The following is an 18,900-nucleotide window of genomic DNA, read 5'->3' on the forward strand; positions in this document are numbered from 1 at the left end:
CAGGAGGAAGTCGCATTTCTAGGTTTAGTGGCTTCAAATAACTCAGAGGATGCATGGGTTGCTACAGTAAAAGTAAACAACTTAGATTGTGTGCTCAAGATAGACACAGGAGCAGGTAAGTGTATCATACCCTAGCACAGAGACCTCAGCTACAGCCTACTAAATTGAAACTCTATGGAGCAGGAATGTCCCCTCTAGCAGTAAAAGGGAAGTTCACAGCTAACCTTACTACAGCCAGCAAGTCTACAGTCTGATACAAGGATTGCTCAGTCGCCCAGCAAGTGTAGCTCTTGATCTGGTGGCTAGAGTGGAGGCTGTGTCACTCACATCATTAGAGGATGTGAAGCAGCAGTTCCCAAAACTGTTCAGTGGGTTAGGCAAAATGGAGGAGGAATACAAAATAGAGCTAAAAGAAGATGCCAAACCCTTTGCTCTGACAACGCCCCAACGGGTCCCTCTACCTCTTTTGCTCAAAGTAAAAAAATAACTAGCTCGCATGGAGGAGCTAGGAGTCATTTCAAGAGTGGAGCAGCTCACAGACTGGTGTGCAGGGATGGTTCCAATTCCAAAGAAAATGGAAGATGAGGTACGTGTATGTGTTGACCTAATAAAACTAAATGACTCAGTCAAACGTGAACGACACATTTTACCATCAGTTAAGCATACCCTGGGACAGCTTCAGGATGCCAAGATCTTCTCAAAACTTGATGCAAACTCAGGATTTTGGCAAATTCCGTGATCTGGAGAATCTGCACTATTAACGACCTTTATCACACCATTCGGGAGATTTTGCTTTAACAGACTCTGTTTTGGTATTTCATCTGCACCCCAACATTTTCAGGAAAAAAATTCACAGCTGTTGGAAGGGCTGGAAGGTGTGGTTTGCCAGATGGACGACATACTGGTTTATCCGGAAAATCAAGTCCAACATGACGCACTACTGGCAGCAGTTCTACAGCGATTCAAAAAGGCTGAAGTGACGCTGAAAAGTCAGAAATGTGTATTGCCATGGTGTGGGAAAGGCTGCTTAATGATTGGCCAGGAGGGAGGTGTGGAGGTCCGCAATCGAGAATCAGAGTCAAAGTTCCCAGCCAGATCCAAAGCAATTATTCCGGTATCTTAGTCCAAAATTCAGAAAACAGATAGGTGGCAGGCAGAGGCAGGGGGTCGGGAGAACAGGCAAGGTCAGAACCGGGCGAGTCCAACAACAGGTTCAGGTAAGGCTGGAGAGTACTGCAAAATCCACAGTCTTCACTTCCTAGTTGTATTGTCTTCACTTGCAGGCTGATGACTGTGGTGTCATCTGCAAGTTTTAAGAGTTTGAAAGCTGGATGCATTGAGATGCAGTCTTTTGTATAGAGGAAGAGCAGCGCATAGAGGACATCATTCAGTCCCAATATTGCAGGTTTCTTGGGGACTGAGCATTTGAAGGAGATGAGACTTCACACAGGTCCAAGGATCTGTTGAAGATCTGTGTTAAGACTGGGATAAGCTGGTCAGCGCAGACTTTCAGGCAGGAAGGGAGACGCTCTCTTGATCTTCTGTTGCTTGAAAAGTCGTTTACATTTATTATTCAGGCGAGTTTGTACAGTGCTCTATCCACGCTTCGAAAGTTGTCCTCCTTCCTGAGTTTTCAGACTTTGGCAGTGAACCACGGATTCTTGTTGTTAAATAAGTGGAATGTTTAATTAAGCAGAACTCACATTAACGATGTGTTAACGCCCATTGGGGCAGCATGGCTGTCTGTGTGTTTGATCCTCACCCCTTGTGACCATGTCAAAGTGTCATAGAGCAAGGCACTGAACCCCAATTTGCTCCCAGTGGACTTGGCAGCGCCTTGCATGGCAGCAGCCGACCACTGGTGTGTGTGTGTGTGTGTGTGTGTGTGCGTGTGTGGGGGGGTGTGCGTGTGCGTGTGCGTGGGCGTGGGTGTGGGTGGGGGGGTGCGTGCGTGCATGCGCGTGCGTGTGGTCTTATTTTTGTTACATAGTGGGGCCAACATTCCGGGATTTCACAGAATTGTGGAGCCCACCCGTCCATGTTGCCCATTTTGATGGGCCCCACAAGCTTAGACCTCTTTTTGAGGATCAAGACTTGGTTTTAGAGTTTAGGTTTGAATTGGGTTATGGTTAAGGTTAGGGTAAGGAATAGAGATAAGCAATCATTTTTGATGGTTAGGGTTAGGGGTAGGGGCTAGGAAATGCATTATGTCAATGAGATGGCCCCACAAAGATAGGAAAACAAACTTGTGTGTGTGTGTGTGTGTGTGCGTGTGTGTGTGTGTGTGTGTGTGTGTGTGTGTGTGTGTGTGTGTGTGTGTGTGTGTGTGTGTGTGTGTGTGTGTGTGTGTGTGTGTGTGTGTGTGTGTGTGCGCGCGCGCGTGTGTGGGTGTGGGTGTGTGCGTGCGTGCGTGCGCGTGCGTGCATGTGCGTGCGTGCGTGCGAACAGAAAGTGTTGGAGCGTTTCCACAGAAATCCAAAAAAGGATGCCAATGAAGACGTGGCTGAGCGAGTTTTTGTGGCTTCACAGAGGAGGATAGAGGTGAAATACCATCTAAAGGAACACCGCTTCGTCCCGTGCATGAGGACCTTTATCAAACCACGACTGGCAAATAACCAGCAACACTGGGCCGAGGACTTCAGCGCCGACATGGTTTCCGGCTTCCACGTAAGCATAACCAACAAGTGTGTTAGTCAGTGTAACGAACACAATACAAATTGTATTTGTTTATTTAGGTGGATCCTGCCCAGAAGCCCCTCCACACACTGGCACTCTACGACCTTCTCTCAGACCTTGTCAAAGCTGAGAAGGACGTGGCTCTCCAGATCAAGAGTTCCAAGAAAGAGGTGAGAGCACTTTATTCGTCTTTAAGTAAAGCATGTGGGAATAACGTAACGGGGCTCCAGAGTCTGGCTGTATGTCCTTGTATGTATGATGGCATTTGTTATTTTCTGGGCTCAAGGGGAGTTTGCTGCTAACTTTATATCAAATGCCTTCTCGAGCTGCATTTGCCTCGGGACTGAAGCAGACAGTGTTTGCACCGGGTGGTGTCGCGTTAAATGGGTAAGAAAATGTGTTGTATTTCCACAATACCTCACTTCAACGTAGCAAATCTTGCACACCACTTTGCTCTTGTCAAGTTATTTGCCATTGTCTTGTTTCTTAAAACCGAAAAACTTCCAAACATCTGCCTTCATGCTTGCTGGCACGCAAATTTATTGGGAGTGGGTGGGGAGACAATCGATAATGGGCTCTAGGTGGTGAGGTGGTGCCGTCGCTTCCCCTCGATGCAGGTGGCGCGGGTTTGATTCTGCCCGAAGACCTCGTTGTGGGTGTATGTGTGTGGGGGGAAAAAATCTAAAATATCAATCTATGGTTTTATGAATCGATACTGGGCTAGGCTATTAAAAGATATATCAATATTTTAAACCCAGCCCTGGTAGGAGGCAAAGTAAAATTGTTCCAAGGGAAAAAAGGCTTGGAACAGCCTCGGGTTTCAGACGTCTGACACTTTAGCCCCAACACATAATCCTCAGAAATGAAATGCCTGCTGCAGACGTGTGTGCTGCCCTATCCTGATAATGAATTGTTGTCTTTCCTCCTGCCGAATCGCTTGAATTCACTTCTGTTTTAGTTCTGTGTCGCAGGGAAACTAATGAAATGAAAGGTAAGGCTGCTTTAATAAAGTTTAAAATGCTGGATAAACATCCCGATACGATACAGTATCTTTGATTGTTAGCCTGCGCCACACCGGAAGTCGCGATCCACAGCTATTACGTATTTCTGGCCAAAAAATGTAGAAGTGTAAAAAAGGTCTATGATCTTAAATGACCATTAGCTTTCCATTATCTGGACATGTTATATGGGTATGATATGCAGTAATGTAGCTGTGCACAGGTCCGGGACATCATGGCCTGCAGGGAACAGGAGGAGACAGACATTCTTCTTCACTTCTCGCCATGGACCACTACTGGCGCCGCCAAGGCCCACAACCTCCGGGAAGAAATGGTTAGGTTCTGGTGTAACACACAACATGCCATTAAAACAAACAACCAGAGCTTGGCACTTCTGTTAATCTGCAATTCCCGTCTTTGACGATGCCCACCTTGCGGTAAGTGCACAATGACACAAAGCCTGGGATAAACACATGGACTGAGCACCGAATTAAGCACGTCTACGTCCATCAATCGGGGTGAGTGCATACGGTCCCTTTCATGCCGTGTATTTTTATGAGCCTTCACGTTATACAACATACGCCAAATATGCGGAAGCACGCGCCGAAAGATGGGCATCGTCATCAACGGGAATTGATGATTAACGGAAGTGCCCAGCTCTACAAACGACGTATAGAGGCCCAACAATTTCACATCTCACCTCTGTTATGATTGGATTCCATAAGAGAAGAGCTTGACTGATTGAAAAGAACTGTATACTATAACCAAAAATGTTCGAGAGACGTGTACACAACCTTGCTTTTTAAAACAGCGGTGGCCGTGGCTCAGGGTATAGTGACGGTCGTTCAGTAACCAGAAGGTTGGCTGTTCGATCCCCGCTCTCCCCGAGTCATGTTTTTGTTGTGTCCTTGGGCAAGGCACTTCATACACATTTCCTCCAGTGCTACTCACACTGGTGTATGGAAGGTGCGATTGTTTGGTGGTGGCAGCCACGCTTCCGTCAGCCTACTTAAGTAGCTTACCGCCACCACAGTATGAATGTGTGAGTGCATGAACAATGTATCCATTCCATTGTAAAGCGTCTTTGATTGTCTAGAAAAGCGCTATATAAAGCTGATGCATAAAAAAAGCCATGACGATTTGAATGGTTTGATAACACGCTTCTTCTGCTGCGTGCCAACACCAATGCAAAGCTAATGCCCATGCTTTGCGTTACAGTACTTGCTTTTGATGCACAGACACATATAAGAGAATCACAATTGGCCTTTCATGGCTGGAGCCAGAGGGCAGCCATATTGTGTTGCCACAGTTACTGACAATTTCTGTTCGGTTTTTGCTAAGCAAAGGAGCAAGGCGAATTAATTTGAAATCAGAGATCCTGCACAGGCAAGTGACGGCTTACACACTGTACGTCACCTGCATTGAATTTACTCTCTTGCATCACCAGTCTCTGTCTTTTAATTGTGCCACATAGTTTGCCAATTCTGGAACAAAAACTTTGGCTAGTTTCACACTGCAGGTCTTAATGCTCAATTCCGATTTTTTGGTGAAATCAGATTTTTTTTTAGTAAGCGTCTGTCTACTGTGTAAACCATACGCGTCCGCAAAGTGACCCGCATGCGCAAAAGAAGAGACGACATCACAATGTTTACAGAAGTATTTATTTATAGTCCAGCGTGTCAGGGCCATGGACTTTTATAAGTTCATTATCAGGGTTCATCTTTTTATCATCTCATATCTACGGAGGCACAATGCAGGAGGAGGTAGAAATGATATTTTGTGAAAAGGAGGCGAGCCATTTCGAGCTCTTCATTTTACAGAGACGTCTACTAACGCTGGCATCACGTCATTGCCGCACGTAATGAATGAGCCGTCTGCGTGGCTATATTACTAATATCACCACAAACTTCATGCTTCATGTTTCAATTGGATCAAATTAAAGTCAAATATAAAGTCACAACTGTTACCCGAAACAACTTTGCCAATTCATGTACGTCTGCCGAGGGCATATTGGACTTTTGATGACGTAAAAGTCGGACATATGCGACCTCGCCGTTCATACTGTGGTCACATTGCAAAAATTCGAATACGTATCCGATCTAGGACCACATATGAAAGCGACCCAGGTTGGATATGAAACGGAATTGAGCCTTTAAACTGTCATTAAAAAAAAGTCAAATACAGGTCGCATTTGGGCAAAAACAATCGATTTGGTTCGCATTTGTCTGCAGTGTGAACGTAGCCTTAGTCAGCTATTGTACAAGGGGTCTTTTTGAGTGGACTTAACACTATTTTCAGTCCATTAAATCCAGCAGGCATCTGCACATCTAAACACAAGCCTCATTTTCAAAGAACAGCACATATTTTACATTTTTGTTTGACTTCATAAGTACTGCTCGGGCCGAAAAACTGTGGACATAACAGATTTGTCTAACTCTGATTTCATCAACAGCTAAAAATGTCAAGTGTGTGTGTGCTTCTGTCTGTGTCACTTAGGAGCGTGTGGCAGCCGAGGAACAGCGGTGGTTGCAGGAGAAGGAAAACGACTTCCTGGCTCCCTTCCTCAGCAGACTGTGTGACATTGAGATTGTGAGCGCTGACGACGCACAGCGTTTATACGACGATAGTTTGATGAACTTCAAGAAGTGTATGGTCACACAGGCACAACTTATCCAGGAACGTCATGACCAGGTAGTCCAATTTGGTACCTCAAATAGCGTATTTCCACTGGTGCCCAGCACAGCACCGTGCGAAACCAGCACGATGTTGGCGAGCGTTTCCATTACAGCTGTGGACCATGCGGAGCTGCTCGCGGCACTTACGCCTACATTGGGGAAGAGCGAGCCCAGAGCAAGCCCAGTACACGACGTAAAACACCACGGCAGTTGATTGGGCGGTCGGTCCTATGATGCCATCAGTAATGGACATTGGCAAGGGGGGAAAAAAACAACTTACCAGCCATGTCCTTTTCGACAATTTTTCGTCTTCTTTTTCGCTCCCACTGCTATCAGCGTGTATAGCCTCGAGGGCTTTCCAACGATAAAACATCGTCCTTTTCTTCGCGGCGGCGATCCTCCTTGCCTTGCGAGCTCTGAAGAAGCAATACATCTGAAGCACCACAAAAAACAGAACAAGCAACCGATACCGGGCAGCGTCGTCCTACATGTCTTCCGTGGTCATGTGTTGTTTCCCACGCTCTACTATTGTGTCGCAGCTGGTTATGCGCTACTTCCGCCCAGCATCCCAGATGCACATTGGAGGTGGAAACAGTGCGTGCGTGGGTTGGGTTGAGCAGTGCGGTGCTGGGCTCCAGTGGAAATACGCTAAAAGTGTAATGCATGTTAAGACATTTGTTATGCATTTGCATTTTTCCCAGATGTGTTTATAATATCTCTCGGGATATTATTGGATACCCAATAGAAATGCACTACACTGGAGCTAAAACACACAATGTTTAAGGGGCAGAATGCTCTCGTGGAGGAGCCATTTGGACTGTGTAGCACTTCGACCTGTTCCTGCTTTGACAGAACGTACTCAGTTAGCAACGAACTAGGTTGCTCCAGCTCTCCAAGACGTGTCCGTGGCACTCTCAAACCCTGTGAGAGCCAAGAGCAGAATGGACGCAGTCTTGTCAGTTGGAGTGACCACAAGCCATATGATCTTTAGATGTGAGGTGTATTTTATTCAGCAACTCCAAAAAAACAGTCATAATCTTGGCTCGCTGTTGCGTGCAGCTAAGCAGAGAGGCTCTGGCTTGCAGTAAGCGTCACTTTACAATCAATGCATCCGAGAACTTTGCAAAATAAAAGCCTTCAACGTCGTGAAAAGGAGTCACTATCACACAATATAGCAGTAATAAATTAAATAATAATGCATATATTTGTGGGGACTGGCGTCAAGTTGCATTTTAAAATTTTAAAAATGTGCAGAAGTTATCAGCAAGTTAACAAAATAAAAGCAATCAATGTTTTGCACTGTAACACAATTTAACAGTAATAAATTAAATAACAATGCATATATTTGTCGGGACTGGGGTCAAGTTGTATTTTACAGTTTTTAAAATTTCACTCTTCACCTCTTTTAATAAAACGAAAAACGCACTGAGCTGTCACCATTGTCTTATAAACACAATTATGCCATGTAGCGAAAGAAAAATGACCACCGCAAATCAATGTCACACTCAGTTTTTTTTACAGTACAGTACCTATTTCAAATTTTTTCTTTTTTTATGAATTGTTAGGAAATAATCAATGACTTAAAAAATGCAACCATTTGCCATATTTCCCAGTTTTATGTTAACAAGAGTATGAAATATTAGATAAAAAGATTGTACATTCTTATATAAATTTTGATATAAATTGAAGCATAAAATGTGCGATTAATAGTGAATTAATTATTGAATTCATGCGATTAACTACGATTAAAAATTTTATTCGACTGACACCTCTACTTTTGATCAATCCTCATCCAGAAAGCCCTCAAAGTTCTCATCTTCTTTATCTGAAACAGCTGTGCAAGTTCTCCAACAAACACGCCAGGTTGACTCGTCATTGCAGTATTGTCAGTCAGTCTCGTTATTGTGCGGCTTCTCAGAAACGATGATTTCAAATTTACACTTGAATACCGTTGGCATTATTAAATAGTTTTAACTGTACAAGAAAAGCAAGCAAACAGGCTAACTTTGTCAATAAAGTGTCCAAACAGTGCTTTTGCGAAAGCTCGATTAGTGCAAGCAGACACTTTAAGCCCAAGCAGCATGCACAATCCATTCACAAATTGTGGCTTGTGGCGTAACTTGCTCTAGCAGTTCCATAAAGCGAAAGCAGTGAGCGCCAACACTGTCCAGCCCTGGTTGAAGACAGCCAGGCATGAGAAACCGAAAGACTCACGTCATCTTTCAGTTGAGTCTTTCGGGTTCTCATGCCTGCCAGTCCTCATCCAGGGCCGGATTTCCTGTATAAGCATGTCGGCAGAAATGCTCCCACACAGACAGTCAAGCGGAGTGCTTACCAAAGTCGCACAACGACCTTTACAGATTTTGGAACTGGGTGCAAACAAAAGGCGCACCTCACTATTAGGCGCACCATTGATTTTTGAGAAAATTTAAGACTTTTAAGTGCGCCTTATAGTCGGGAAAATAAGGTCCACGGTCCGGCTCACTTGGTCTTTCAGCGTGGGACGCCGGGCTTCACATCAGCTGCCAAGTCGCCGTCGCTCGCCAAGATACTCGTTTTTTTGAGACGCACAATAAGTCAGCGGAAGCCATATGCTAAAATGTACAGGAAGTGAACTATGAATTTTTGAAAATCCAATTTTTTAAACGCTCGCACAAAATAAGAAGGTCTCTCTGAGCCACCGTAGTTTATGTGCTTCTGCGTGCTTCCAAATGCATGCATTTCGGCTGCATTCTATGTATAGCGACATCTAGTGGTCACTTTTTAAACAGTGTGGCTGATTTTACTAAATGTGTGTTCCATTTTGGCCAGTATTTAATTCTAAAATTACATTGGCTCATAGTTACTACAAAATTAAGGTCTTTAATAATTAGCTGTTTTTGTGATTTTGTTAACCGCATTTAGGTAAAAACATTTTGATGGTTCTAAACTGTTTTTGCATTCCACGTGCTACTTGAGCAACATCTCGACAAACTGTATAAATATTTACGAGTAACTGTAAATATGTGTTGCGAACGACATGAGAAGAATATTAGGAGCAGACTGTGACATTTCATCTCTTTTACTTTGATAGTGTCAGTCAAATGTCAATGTGTGTGTGTGCGTGCGTGCGTGCGTGCGTGCGTGCGTGCGTGCGTGCGTGCGTGCGTGCGTGTGTGTGTGTGTGTGTGTGTGTGTGTGTGGGTGTGTGTGTGTGTGTGTGTGTGTGTGTGTGTGTGTGTGTGTGTGGGTGTGCGTGCAGGCAACAAATGTGCTGCAGAAGATACAAGAACATTACCAGGAGAACCAGCAGGACATGAGCCACCAAGAGGAGAAGGAGTATCAGGCCTACTGCGCCCAGCACATCTTTCAGATACATATCGCCCAGAAACGTCTCAGCATGTATGTAGATAACGCACAATGTCGCACGTATACACACACACACACACCCCAACACAAACACACACACACAGCATGACACAATGTGTGTTTGCAGGCACAAGAGATCGGCAGCTCAAAGATACCGTGCATTGGACCAAAGGCTCAAACAAGACCCCAGACTGGCCCCATACCTACTCAACTGAATGCACACACATAATGTATCATTTAATTATTCTCTTCTTCTTCTTCTTCTTCTTCTTCTTCTTTTTCTTCTTCGTTTGTAGTGGATTTTCAGATGTGGATCATCTCATCAATTTAATGCTGAACAAGAATGTTGGATAGTTTTTGGGGTTCACGAGTCAAAAATGTTTTCGCCATAATGCAAACTGAAATGTTTTGAAAATACAGGCCATGAAGCTAGTCTCACTAGTTTGCAACATAAAATTTGTTGTTGTCTAATAAAACTCATTCACTCCCAGCCATTTTCACTGAAGCAACCCCCTTCGCTCCCAGCTGTTTTACTGGATTTTGACTTGATTTTGCAAGGTCCACAGAACAGTGTGTTCTATTGCTATAAAAACATGGAACCTACCAAAAGAAAGATTAGAGTCTCTTCCCTCATCAGGAAAAAAAAGTATATTTGTGTCTGTTTCTGTTTTGCAGCAATTAGCATTCGAATATAGCTAAGTTTCGTCATTATTCACAAACCTGTTAAAAACAATGTCAAAAAGAGCTTCTTGCAACATGGCCTGGCTGATCTCTTATACTCTGCTGCCACCTGCTGGCCTTCTTTTGTTAAAACGATCATTGCTTTAAGCGACCTCTTCATGTCAGAAGCTGTATCATAGCCTTCTGTATGCTCTAGCTTAAAATAAATTGTATAAATATGTTGTTGGAAGAGAAGAAGAAAGTATTAAAAAAAAAATTATACATTTTTGGATTTGAATGAGTTATGACCATACTCCCAAAAAAATTCAAGAAGCCCTGTTTGAAAGGAGTGAAGGCTGACATTTAGTTTGTAAGTAGCCATTTTAGGGTCATAATGTGTTGATTCAATAACTCTACACCTGACTCGCTAATTTCCTTTCCTTATACTCTTATCCAACTCCAAGACCCATTTATCACTGCTCACAGCTTTAATCTTGTTATTGCTACTTTATTCGGACTAAAAGGTGAGAAAATAAAATAAAGTCAAACATTTGATATTGTCTGCTCTTACATCAATATCAAGAACACATGATGCATCAGCACGTCACACATGCATGCAAACTGCTGCTTCCAAGAAATGCATTCACCACGAGACTTTCAAATGCCAAACCAAAACAACTGCATTGGCTGTTTTCAGTTCAACACTTATATCAGCTCAGTGATCTTGGATACATGAACCAGATCAAGATTTGTCCACACTCTTTCAATGGAGTGTGTAAAAATTCCATTAATGATGGTTAATGACCGCTACAGAAAAGAGTCAATGATACCATATTCATTAAATCGTCACCATTGTAATCTTTTATTTTGCATCAGTAAAAACCCAAAAGTGTCATTTTATAAAAATAAATGGAATTTAATTCACATTCTAAAAGACTTTGGTCACCACTATCAGCAGTTATAGAGGCCAAAAAATAAACTGTCAAACCTGGTGGGGTTCCCCAAAGTTTTAATCACGCTCTGTTGTTTCGATCGTATTGATCATTGAAGGCAATGCAATCCTAGATGAACATGATGTGGAGATGTTCAAGTCTGGTTTTAAAATACCACATTGCAGTCAGCTTTATTAAAGAGTCCATATCATGCAAAATCAACAGGATCTTTACGCAAAGTGCAGTCTACTTTCTGTGAGCAAAATATCAGGTGCCTTGGGCGCCGGAATGCCCAGTGGGGCACAACACATTCCCAAACACACTCGACTTGCGCCTGCACCAAAATGAAGTTAAAGCGGTTTTAATGCTGGGCGCACAGGCGTGTCTTGTCCTGGTGGACGGAGATGCAGCTGGAACACAATAACTTATTGGCTTGGTTACAGATGATTGATAGGCAGAAGATTGCTTTAGATCCTATCTGTCAGAATGTGCGCGCAATTCTGAGTCCTGCTCTGCTGTTTTACCGTATTTGTTGTCCCCTGGGCAGGGGAGGAGAATTCAGAAAGTAATAACCCAGCCACAGTTTGGCTTTAGCCACATGTGTTTGTACTCATCCAGCAGGTAAACAAGCTTGCCCTCTACGGGGAGAGATTTGTCTCAAAATTATTCACACAAATACATTTGTGATTTTCACATGTGTTTCTGAGATCCACAAACATTTTCGCAATTTGCATGTGTTTTTCAGATTCACAAACATTTTCTTGATTTTCACAAATATATCAGCGATTTTCACGTCTTTTTTTAATTGTATTTTATTTGGTGTGCATTTTCCGTGACTTTTGCTTGTGAGTTGTCAAAAGTGCGTTTGTTGATCGTCTTGCATTTATTTTTGAGACAAACATCACGCTGTTTCGAGATATTCACACACACAAGTTCTCAGATATTCATGTGTCTAAGGCGCGTTCCTCCGCCGTCCACGGGGAGGCAGTGTTGCTGTCTCCATTGAAAGGGAACAAGTCGTTTCTCGTTTGAAATTGTAAAACAGAAATCGAGACTTTATCTCACCTTCCATTATGTCTTCATTTTACACAGGTCGGGAAACAAAATGCAAACTTAGTTTGTTTCCCTTGAGCTTGTTTTGCCTTCACTCAAAAGACACTCTTCTTCAGCTGGTAAATGTTCTTCTTCTATGCCACTAAAGCAGCAGCGGCCAAAGATGTAACAGTACCAGGTGCACTTATCTGTCATAAAACTGAGTCCAGTAGTCAGTAGCTTTAGACCAGTGTGGTTGGCATGGTTCCAGGCTGGCGTGCTCTTTGGTGTAGATGCGGACCCAAGTCCAAACTTAAAGAAACTATTTTGCAGGCATACTGTATTATTGTGAAGAATACCCATGTTTGTAACCTTTGCTGTTTTTATATAAAGTTTTGTCAGTCAGGCCCAATTAAAAGACATAATCACCACTGCACAAAATCTGGTGCAGATGCTTAGCAGCAATGTACCAGCCAATGTCAGAGGGAGAAGCTTCTGTCAGGCAGAGAGCACAATCAGCTTCAGCAGTGAGGCCTCAGCAGGCAGGCATGCAACAACTAATAAGACCTTGTCAGAGTCGTCACATTGGCCCGCGGCCGTCAGTTACACAAGAAATGGCACGGTAGAGTACATGGGTTATTTAATTTGTTACACCTGTACAGTTCAGAAAAACTCAGAATACAAATGCATGTGGTTTTTCACTAGCTCTCTGGGCCCCACTTTTGTGTTCCGAGTCCGACCCACCAGTTGAGAATCGCTGATGTAAAGTATTGCATTAAACAAATGACAGAGTAAACATAAACATTCAGAATGTTGCCATCTTTTGAGTTAGGTTGGATGTTGATGATGGAATATAAAAGAGTAATCGTATGCCCTATTTGCAGGTCCTTTCCAGGATTCTTTAAAAGGGAAGCTACAGGAAAAAGGCGTTTTTCACCTTTCACCAGGGCAAAAGTAGCAGGAAGAGTTTTTTTGGGTGAACTTTTTTCTTCTAGAAAAAGAATATAATAAAACACCAAGAGAAGAAGAGGAACTACCACATTCATTGACTATATCTGAAAACATTACACATTCAATGGCATTATGATATACCATTAATGTCGTATCTTATGTCAACACATATCTAAGAAGGAAATATACCACTTATAATTCATAATGATGTAGTAATTAATATTGCATGTTGAAATACCTTCTTAGCGCACCTATTTCTCTGGATCCACTTCTGCACCTCTCCTCGTTTCACCACCAAGTCTCCTTATCTCCTTTCCTTCCAGATGACACACCAAGGACTGTCCTACTTGTCTCCCTGATCACATTTGCTGTAGTTGTTCAGTCATATGAAAGCACCTCCTGACCATCCAGAGTCTCAACTCCTTCATGAAAGTCATACAACAGTCTTTCTTTTTCAGCTTCCACCATTTCGTCCTCTGCTCTGCCTTTGTCGTCTTTGTCTTCCTCACCACCAGAGTCATCCTACACACTACCATCCTATGCTATCTGGCTACACTCTCACCTACCACTACTTTGCAGTCGCTGATCTCCTTCAGATTACACTGTCTACACAAGATGTAGTCTACCTGTGTACTCCGACCTCCACTCTTGTAGGTCACCCTATGGACCTGCCTCTTCTGGAAGAAAGTATTCACGACAGCCATTTCCATTCTTTTTAGAAAGACAACCACCATCTGTCCTGCGTTCCTCTCCTGGATACCAAACTTTCCCCTCACCTCCTGCACCAACATGTCCATTGAAGTCTGCACTAATGACAACTCTCTCACTTCTAGGGATGCTTTGCATCATTTCTTTAAGGTCCAACCAAAAGTTGTCCTTCTCCTCCAGCTTACATCCTACCTGTGGCGCAGACCCACTAACAACATTGATCATCACACGTTCCTAACAAACTCCTTCACTATAACTCCTACTCCAATTCTCTTCCTATCTACACCATATTAGAATAACCCTGCTTCTAAACTTCTAGCTTTGCTTCCTTTCCACCAGGTCTCCTGAACACATTGTATGTCCACCTTCCTCCTCTGCATCATGTCAACCAGCTCTCTACCTTTTCCTGTCATAGTTCCAACATTCAAAGTCCCTACTCTCAGTCCTAGACTCTTGGTGTTTCTTGGTCTTCTCTTTCTTCCTACGACCACACCTTCCTCCTGTCCTTCTTCGACCAACAGTAGTCCAGTTTCCACCGGCACCCTGTAGGTCAACAGCACCGATGGCGGTCGTTGTTAACCCGGGTCTCGACCGATCCGGTATGGAAGTCATATATTTGATTCGCATATTTGATTTGGCCAAAGTTTTACGTCAGATGCCCTTCCTGACACAACCCTCTGTATTTATCCGGGCTTGGGACAGGCACAAGAAGACACTGGCTTGTGCCCCCTTGCGGCTACATTACAAGATGAAATTGTTTTGATGATAAACAAGAATATTAATCTCTGGAGTAATTGTAACCTTTATTAACGTGCCATATGAAAAAAGGCTGGAGATCGATGAACAGTTCCTTCAAAGCTTTTATACAGAATATTCCGGGCACAAGGGAGTTACAGATAATGGCTGTAGCCTCTCACAAGTGCGAAGATTACAGAGGACTTACAATATTCTTATACTATCTTGAAGGGCGGTACCACACAGTTTCCAGTAAACAGTTCACAAAGTTGACCGGACATGAGATAAAACTCAAGGACATCATTCAAACACAGAACAAAGACCATTTGAGGCATAGAGGAGGTTATTCAGTCATGACTGCACCTGGCAGAAATTGCGATAACACTCACAAGGATACATCCGCAGAACAAAGCTCTACTGAGGAAATTAAAACAGTTATGACTAAATCTGGGCAGAAGATACACTTCAAGGGCAACAGAGTTGAAGCAACAGAGTCTGAAATACCAAAATAATAATAATAAGGAGATGCTCACTATTTAAACAAATGTCACACAAATTATTCAAATAATAGAACTACTACATGCCTTAGTAAACCCCATAAAAATAAAATATAAACGAAAAATAGATGTTATTCGTATTGCTCAAAGTGGCCATAGAAGGCACTCAAATGCACTTAAATGTTTTGATGGTCTCTGGGGACCTCTCTTACCAGAGAATTTCTAACAGGAACAAATGCTAGTATGTTTAATGTCACAATGTGGCAAAAAAAAAAGAAGCACACCAAATTCTTAAAAGGCTCCGACTGCAAATATAATCAAGAAAAAGGGGGATCTAAGCACTGAATGTAGTTCCTTGTTTGTATTACTTAAAGAGGCCGTGTGTAGAATGTAGTGCCATCTAGTGGTGAACTACTTTGATTTGTTTTTGCTTATTAGTTGAAATACTGCTTTAAAATGTATGTTTTGATTAGGAGTTCAGGAGAAATCATGGCAGCTAGTCTGGCACAAGAAGGACCTTGCCCTAACTTTTTCCGCAAGTGGTGCTTCAGATGTCTAGATACATTTTTACAAAAAAGTAATGATTGAATCAGCAAATTTATTGGTCCCACAGGCACAAGTAGATGAAAATTTATGTTGTACTGACCCAATTATTTTTTATTTTTTTTGACAAAATGCCAACATTTAGGGGCAACCTGGAGCACTTGATTGAATGATATGGATTCAAAGTACCACACAACTTATGCAGAATTCCCTCAGATCTAGTGATGGGTACGATAACACTGATTCACTGAGCTCATAAGAGTGAATCCTCGTGTCAGTGCACATACTGCTTTTAGTCACATTACAGATTCAGCCATTGTATCACTCATCACTAACTGTCACTGAGACGCTAAACTATATAAGGAAGGGTATCTGTTAACTGGTTGTCTGTGCCAAAAAAAATCACATATTTTGATGCACTATTTATCCCTTCAAGTCCTTTACATTAAGGGTTCTACAAGACACGTGGGACCAGTTTGATCTTATATCGGCAAACAAGCTATTTGTCTTCCTTTCATTTCATCCAGTTCCTCAGTTTTTGCTTGAGCTATCAGAATTTATATATTTCATGTCAACGCCACTCATTTAAAATTATTCTTTTAATTTATTGAAGGTTAAATGTCGCATTTGTTCAAGTGAAGTCTCCTAGGCTATGTTATAAAGGAATATAGTAAATGCTGAGGCACAGCGCGGCATGGAAAATAAAAAAATGCATTGAGAAAAAACAGGTGTACAAGTACATCACAGTCGCTTTATATTTTTTGGGGTTAGGGTTATCCAATAGTCTTGTACTGAAAAAGGTCAATGCCCCATATCTGATCAACTCATGTATTTTCAACTCAAACTTAACATTGTGTCCATCTCTTAATTTAAGAACATGAAGGCAAGAGCGGAGTGAATTCAGAAGGCTTGACCGTTGGACACATAATGCAGTGGATGACCGGGCACGACTTCTGTATCCATTTCAAATTTCACCACGACTGCAATCTCAACATACTGTTTGTTTTCCAATTGTAAGAGCCTGCACTCAAACCGTTACATTCACCACAGCTCACCTGCACACGTATGATGAATTTAAAAATAACTTAACACTTGCCATATGTCATGGGCAAACATTTGACAGGGTGTATGTATTGCAACTGTAACATGTTAGCACCGTTAATGCTGTTACATGGCGGTTTGCCTTTAGGCTGAGTTTTAACAGTTCATCAGATCATGTTACATTACCTTACAGTTTTATAGGACTTTTGTTATTTAGTTTTTACCTTTGTGTGTGTGTGGTTTTTTTTTTTTGAATAGTCACAAATTTCACGGCAAAGTGAAAAAAATGTAATATTAAAAAATGTTCAATAAAAATGTTGGTGACACTGCTGTCAGATGTCAGCGCAATCCTTTCTATAAAAAGAAGTCAACATTCTGCAAATGTTGGCTTTTATACAGTTTTATACAGTCTAGCAAATATGTATGGAGAAATGGACTATATGCACAGCAGCACATTAAGCCTTTCCTGTCTTTGCTTTATTCAAGCTACTGGGACACCCTCTGAAGGAAAAAAATAACCACATTTTTGAAAGACTGGGCCGTACTTTGCCCATGTGTGGTCTATCAGGTACATTCAATAGTTTGCAACAGGTGAGTCTCTTTAAAACTGAAAGAATAGCTCCACCTGCCAAATGTGGTGAGCCGGCTGTTATATTAAGTCTACTCCTTTTTGTATGTGTCGCGCAACAGCTGAATGATTACACGGCCGCTAACAATCAATATGAACCCTCTCAGTCGGGATTCAGGGCCGATCACTCTACTGAAACAGCCATTGCTTAAGTGACTAATGATCTTCTCCTAGCGATGGACTCCAATACCTTGTCAATATTATTATTATTCAGTCTTAGCGGTGCCTTCGATACCATCAATCATAACATACTACTAGAATGCCTCCAAATGTTCATTGGTCTTTCAGGCTTAGCACTCTCCTGGTTTCGTTCTTACCTCTCAGAGAGAATGCACCTGTAATCCATGGCAATGAACTATGTAAGGTTACGTGTGGAGTCCCGCAGGGGTCGGTACTTGGCACTCTTTTATTTAACATTTATTTGCTTCCGCTTGGTGATATTCTACGTAAATATAACATAAACTTCCACTGTTATGCTACATTCACACCAAAAGCGAGAAGGCGATCTGGAACACTTCCTTCGCTAGCATTTCACCGCATAGAGTTTTTTTAAACGCATGCCGCTCATTCGTAAATTCGCGCACACCAAAGAGGAGGAGGCGTGTTCCTTGGTGAACAACTACGGTAGAGCACTTTAGCGAGTCAACAAAAGAGAGCACCGCCAACTACTTCCACTTCTTTCCTGGCACTATACAGCCGGGGTACTACTTTCTCCAGTAGCGCCTTTTTTTGTGGTACGTTGTAATGCGCGCGAACCGATCGCCTATGGATAGCGCAGCAGGTCAGCAAAAAAACGGGAGAGCAACAAAACAAAGGATTGGCAATCCACGGATTCACTTTATTTAGTTGAAAGAAAAACAATGGGCTCGGCGCCACCACGTGTTACAATGACCGTAGCTTCCAAGTCATCAAAAGAAAACATTAAAAACCAAAAAAAAGAAGTGCTACATGCACACAAAAAACAAAGAAGCGCCACCCTGTGGCGTGGTGCCACACTGCCGATTGTTACAATGTGATTTGGCACGACCGCTTTTTTAATATCAACCCACAGTTGCGCTAAATAGATTTGGCATGGATGAAAACACTACCGCTAACTCAGTACAGTTCAACAGCAAGTAAATACACTTACCAGCACTTGTATGCTATAGGCAATGTGGGCAATTGATCTAAGAGCACACACGGGCGCTCTAAAAAAAAGAAGAAGATTTTTTTAATCCCTCTAATCAAAACTCGCTAGTTTACTCGCTAGACTACCGCACACTTCAGTTTTTAAAGAACTTTATTTGCTTACAGCTCAATTACAAATGCACATTTCGGTGCTTCATTGTCGCCTCAACTTGCTGCGGAGACTCAAATTGGAAGAGACAAAGGGGAGAGGGGAGCGGGCGATGTGTCAAATTGTGACTGCATATGGAGGCAAAGAAGAGAGGGGGAGGGGAAAGATAGAAAAACTGCTTCCAAATAAATTATATTTCA

The 18,900-nt window shown here is 42.5% G+C and overlaps 1 protein-coding gene across 1 annotated transcript in view; it reads left to right on the plus strand.

Annotated features, from left to right (window-relative positions):
* drc7 (dynein regulatory complex subunit 7) overlaps positions 1–10,909 on the plus strand; it is a 47,293-nt gene extending 36,384 nt beyond the window's left edge. The window contains exons 13-18 of the mRNA XM_086068430.1: positions 2,449–2,667; positions 2,736–2,846; positions 3,898–4,008; positions 6,171–6,365; positions 9,591–9,730; positions 9,825–10,909. Coding sequence (XP_085924556.1) covers positions 2,449–2,667; positions 2,736–2,846; positions 3,898–4,008; positions 6,171–6,365; positions 9,591–9,730; positions 9,825–9,912 — 864 coding nt within the window. The 3' untranslated portion in view covers positions 9,913–10,909. The remainder of the gene's footprint in view (positions 1–2,448; positions 2,668–2,735; positions 2,847–3,897; positions 4,009–6,170; positions 6,366–9,590; positions 9,731–9,824) is intronic.
* The last annotated feature ends 7,991 nt before the right edge of the window (positions 10,910–18,900 follow it).

The sequence above is a fragment of the Leptonotus elevatus genome, chromosome 2 (assembly GCF_054856555.1).
Source record: "Leptonotus elevatus isolate MCC_2025b chromosome 2, RoL_Lele_1.0, whole genome shotgun sequence".
NCBI lineage: Eukaryota > Metazoa > Chordata > Actinopteri > Syngnathiformes > Syngnathidae > Leptonotus > Leptonotus elevatus.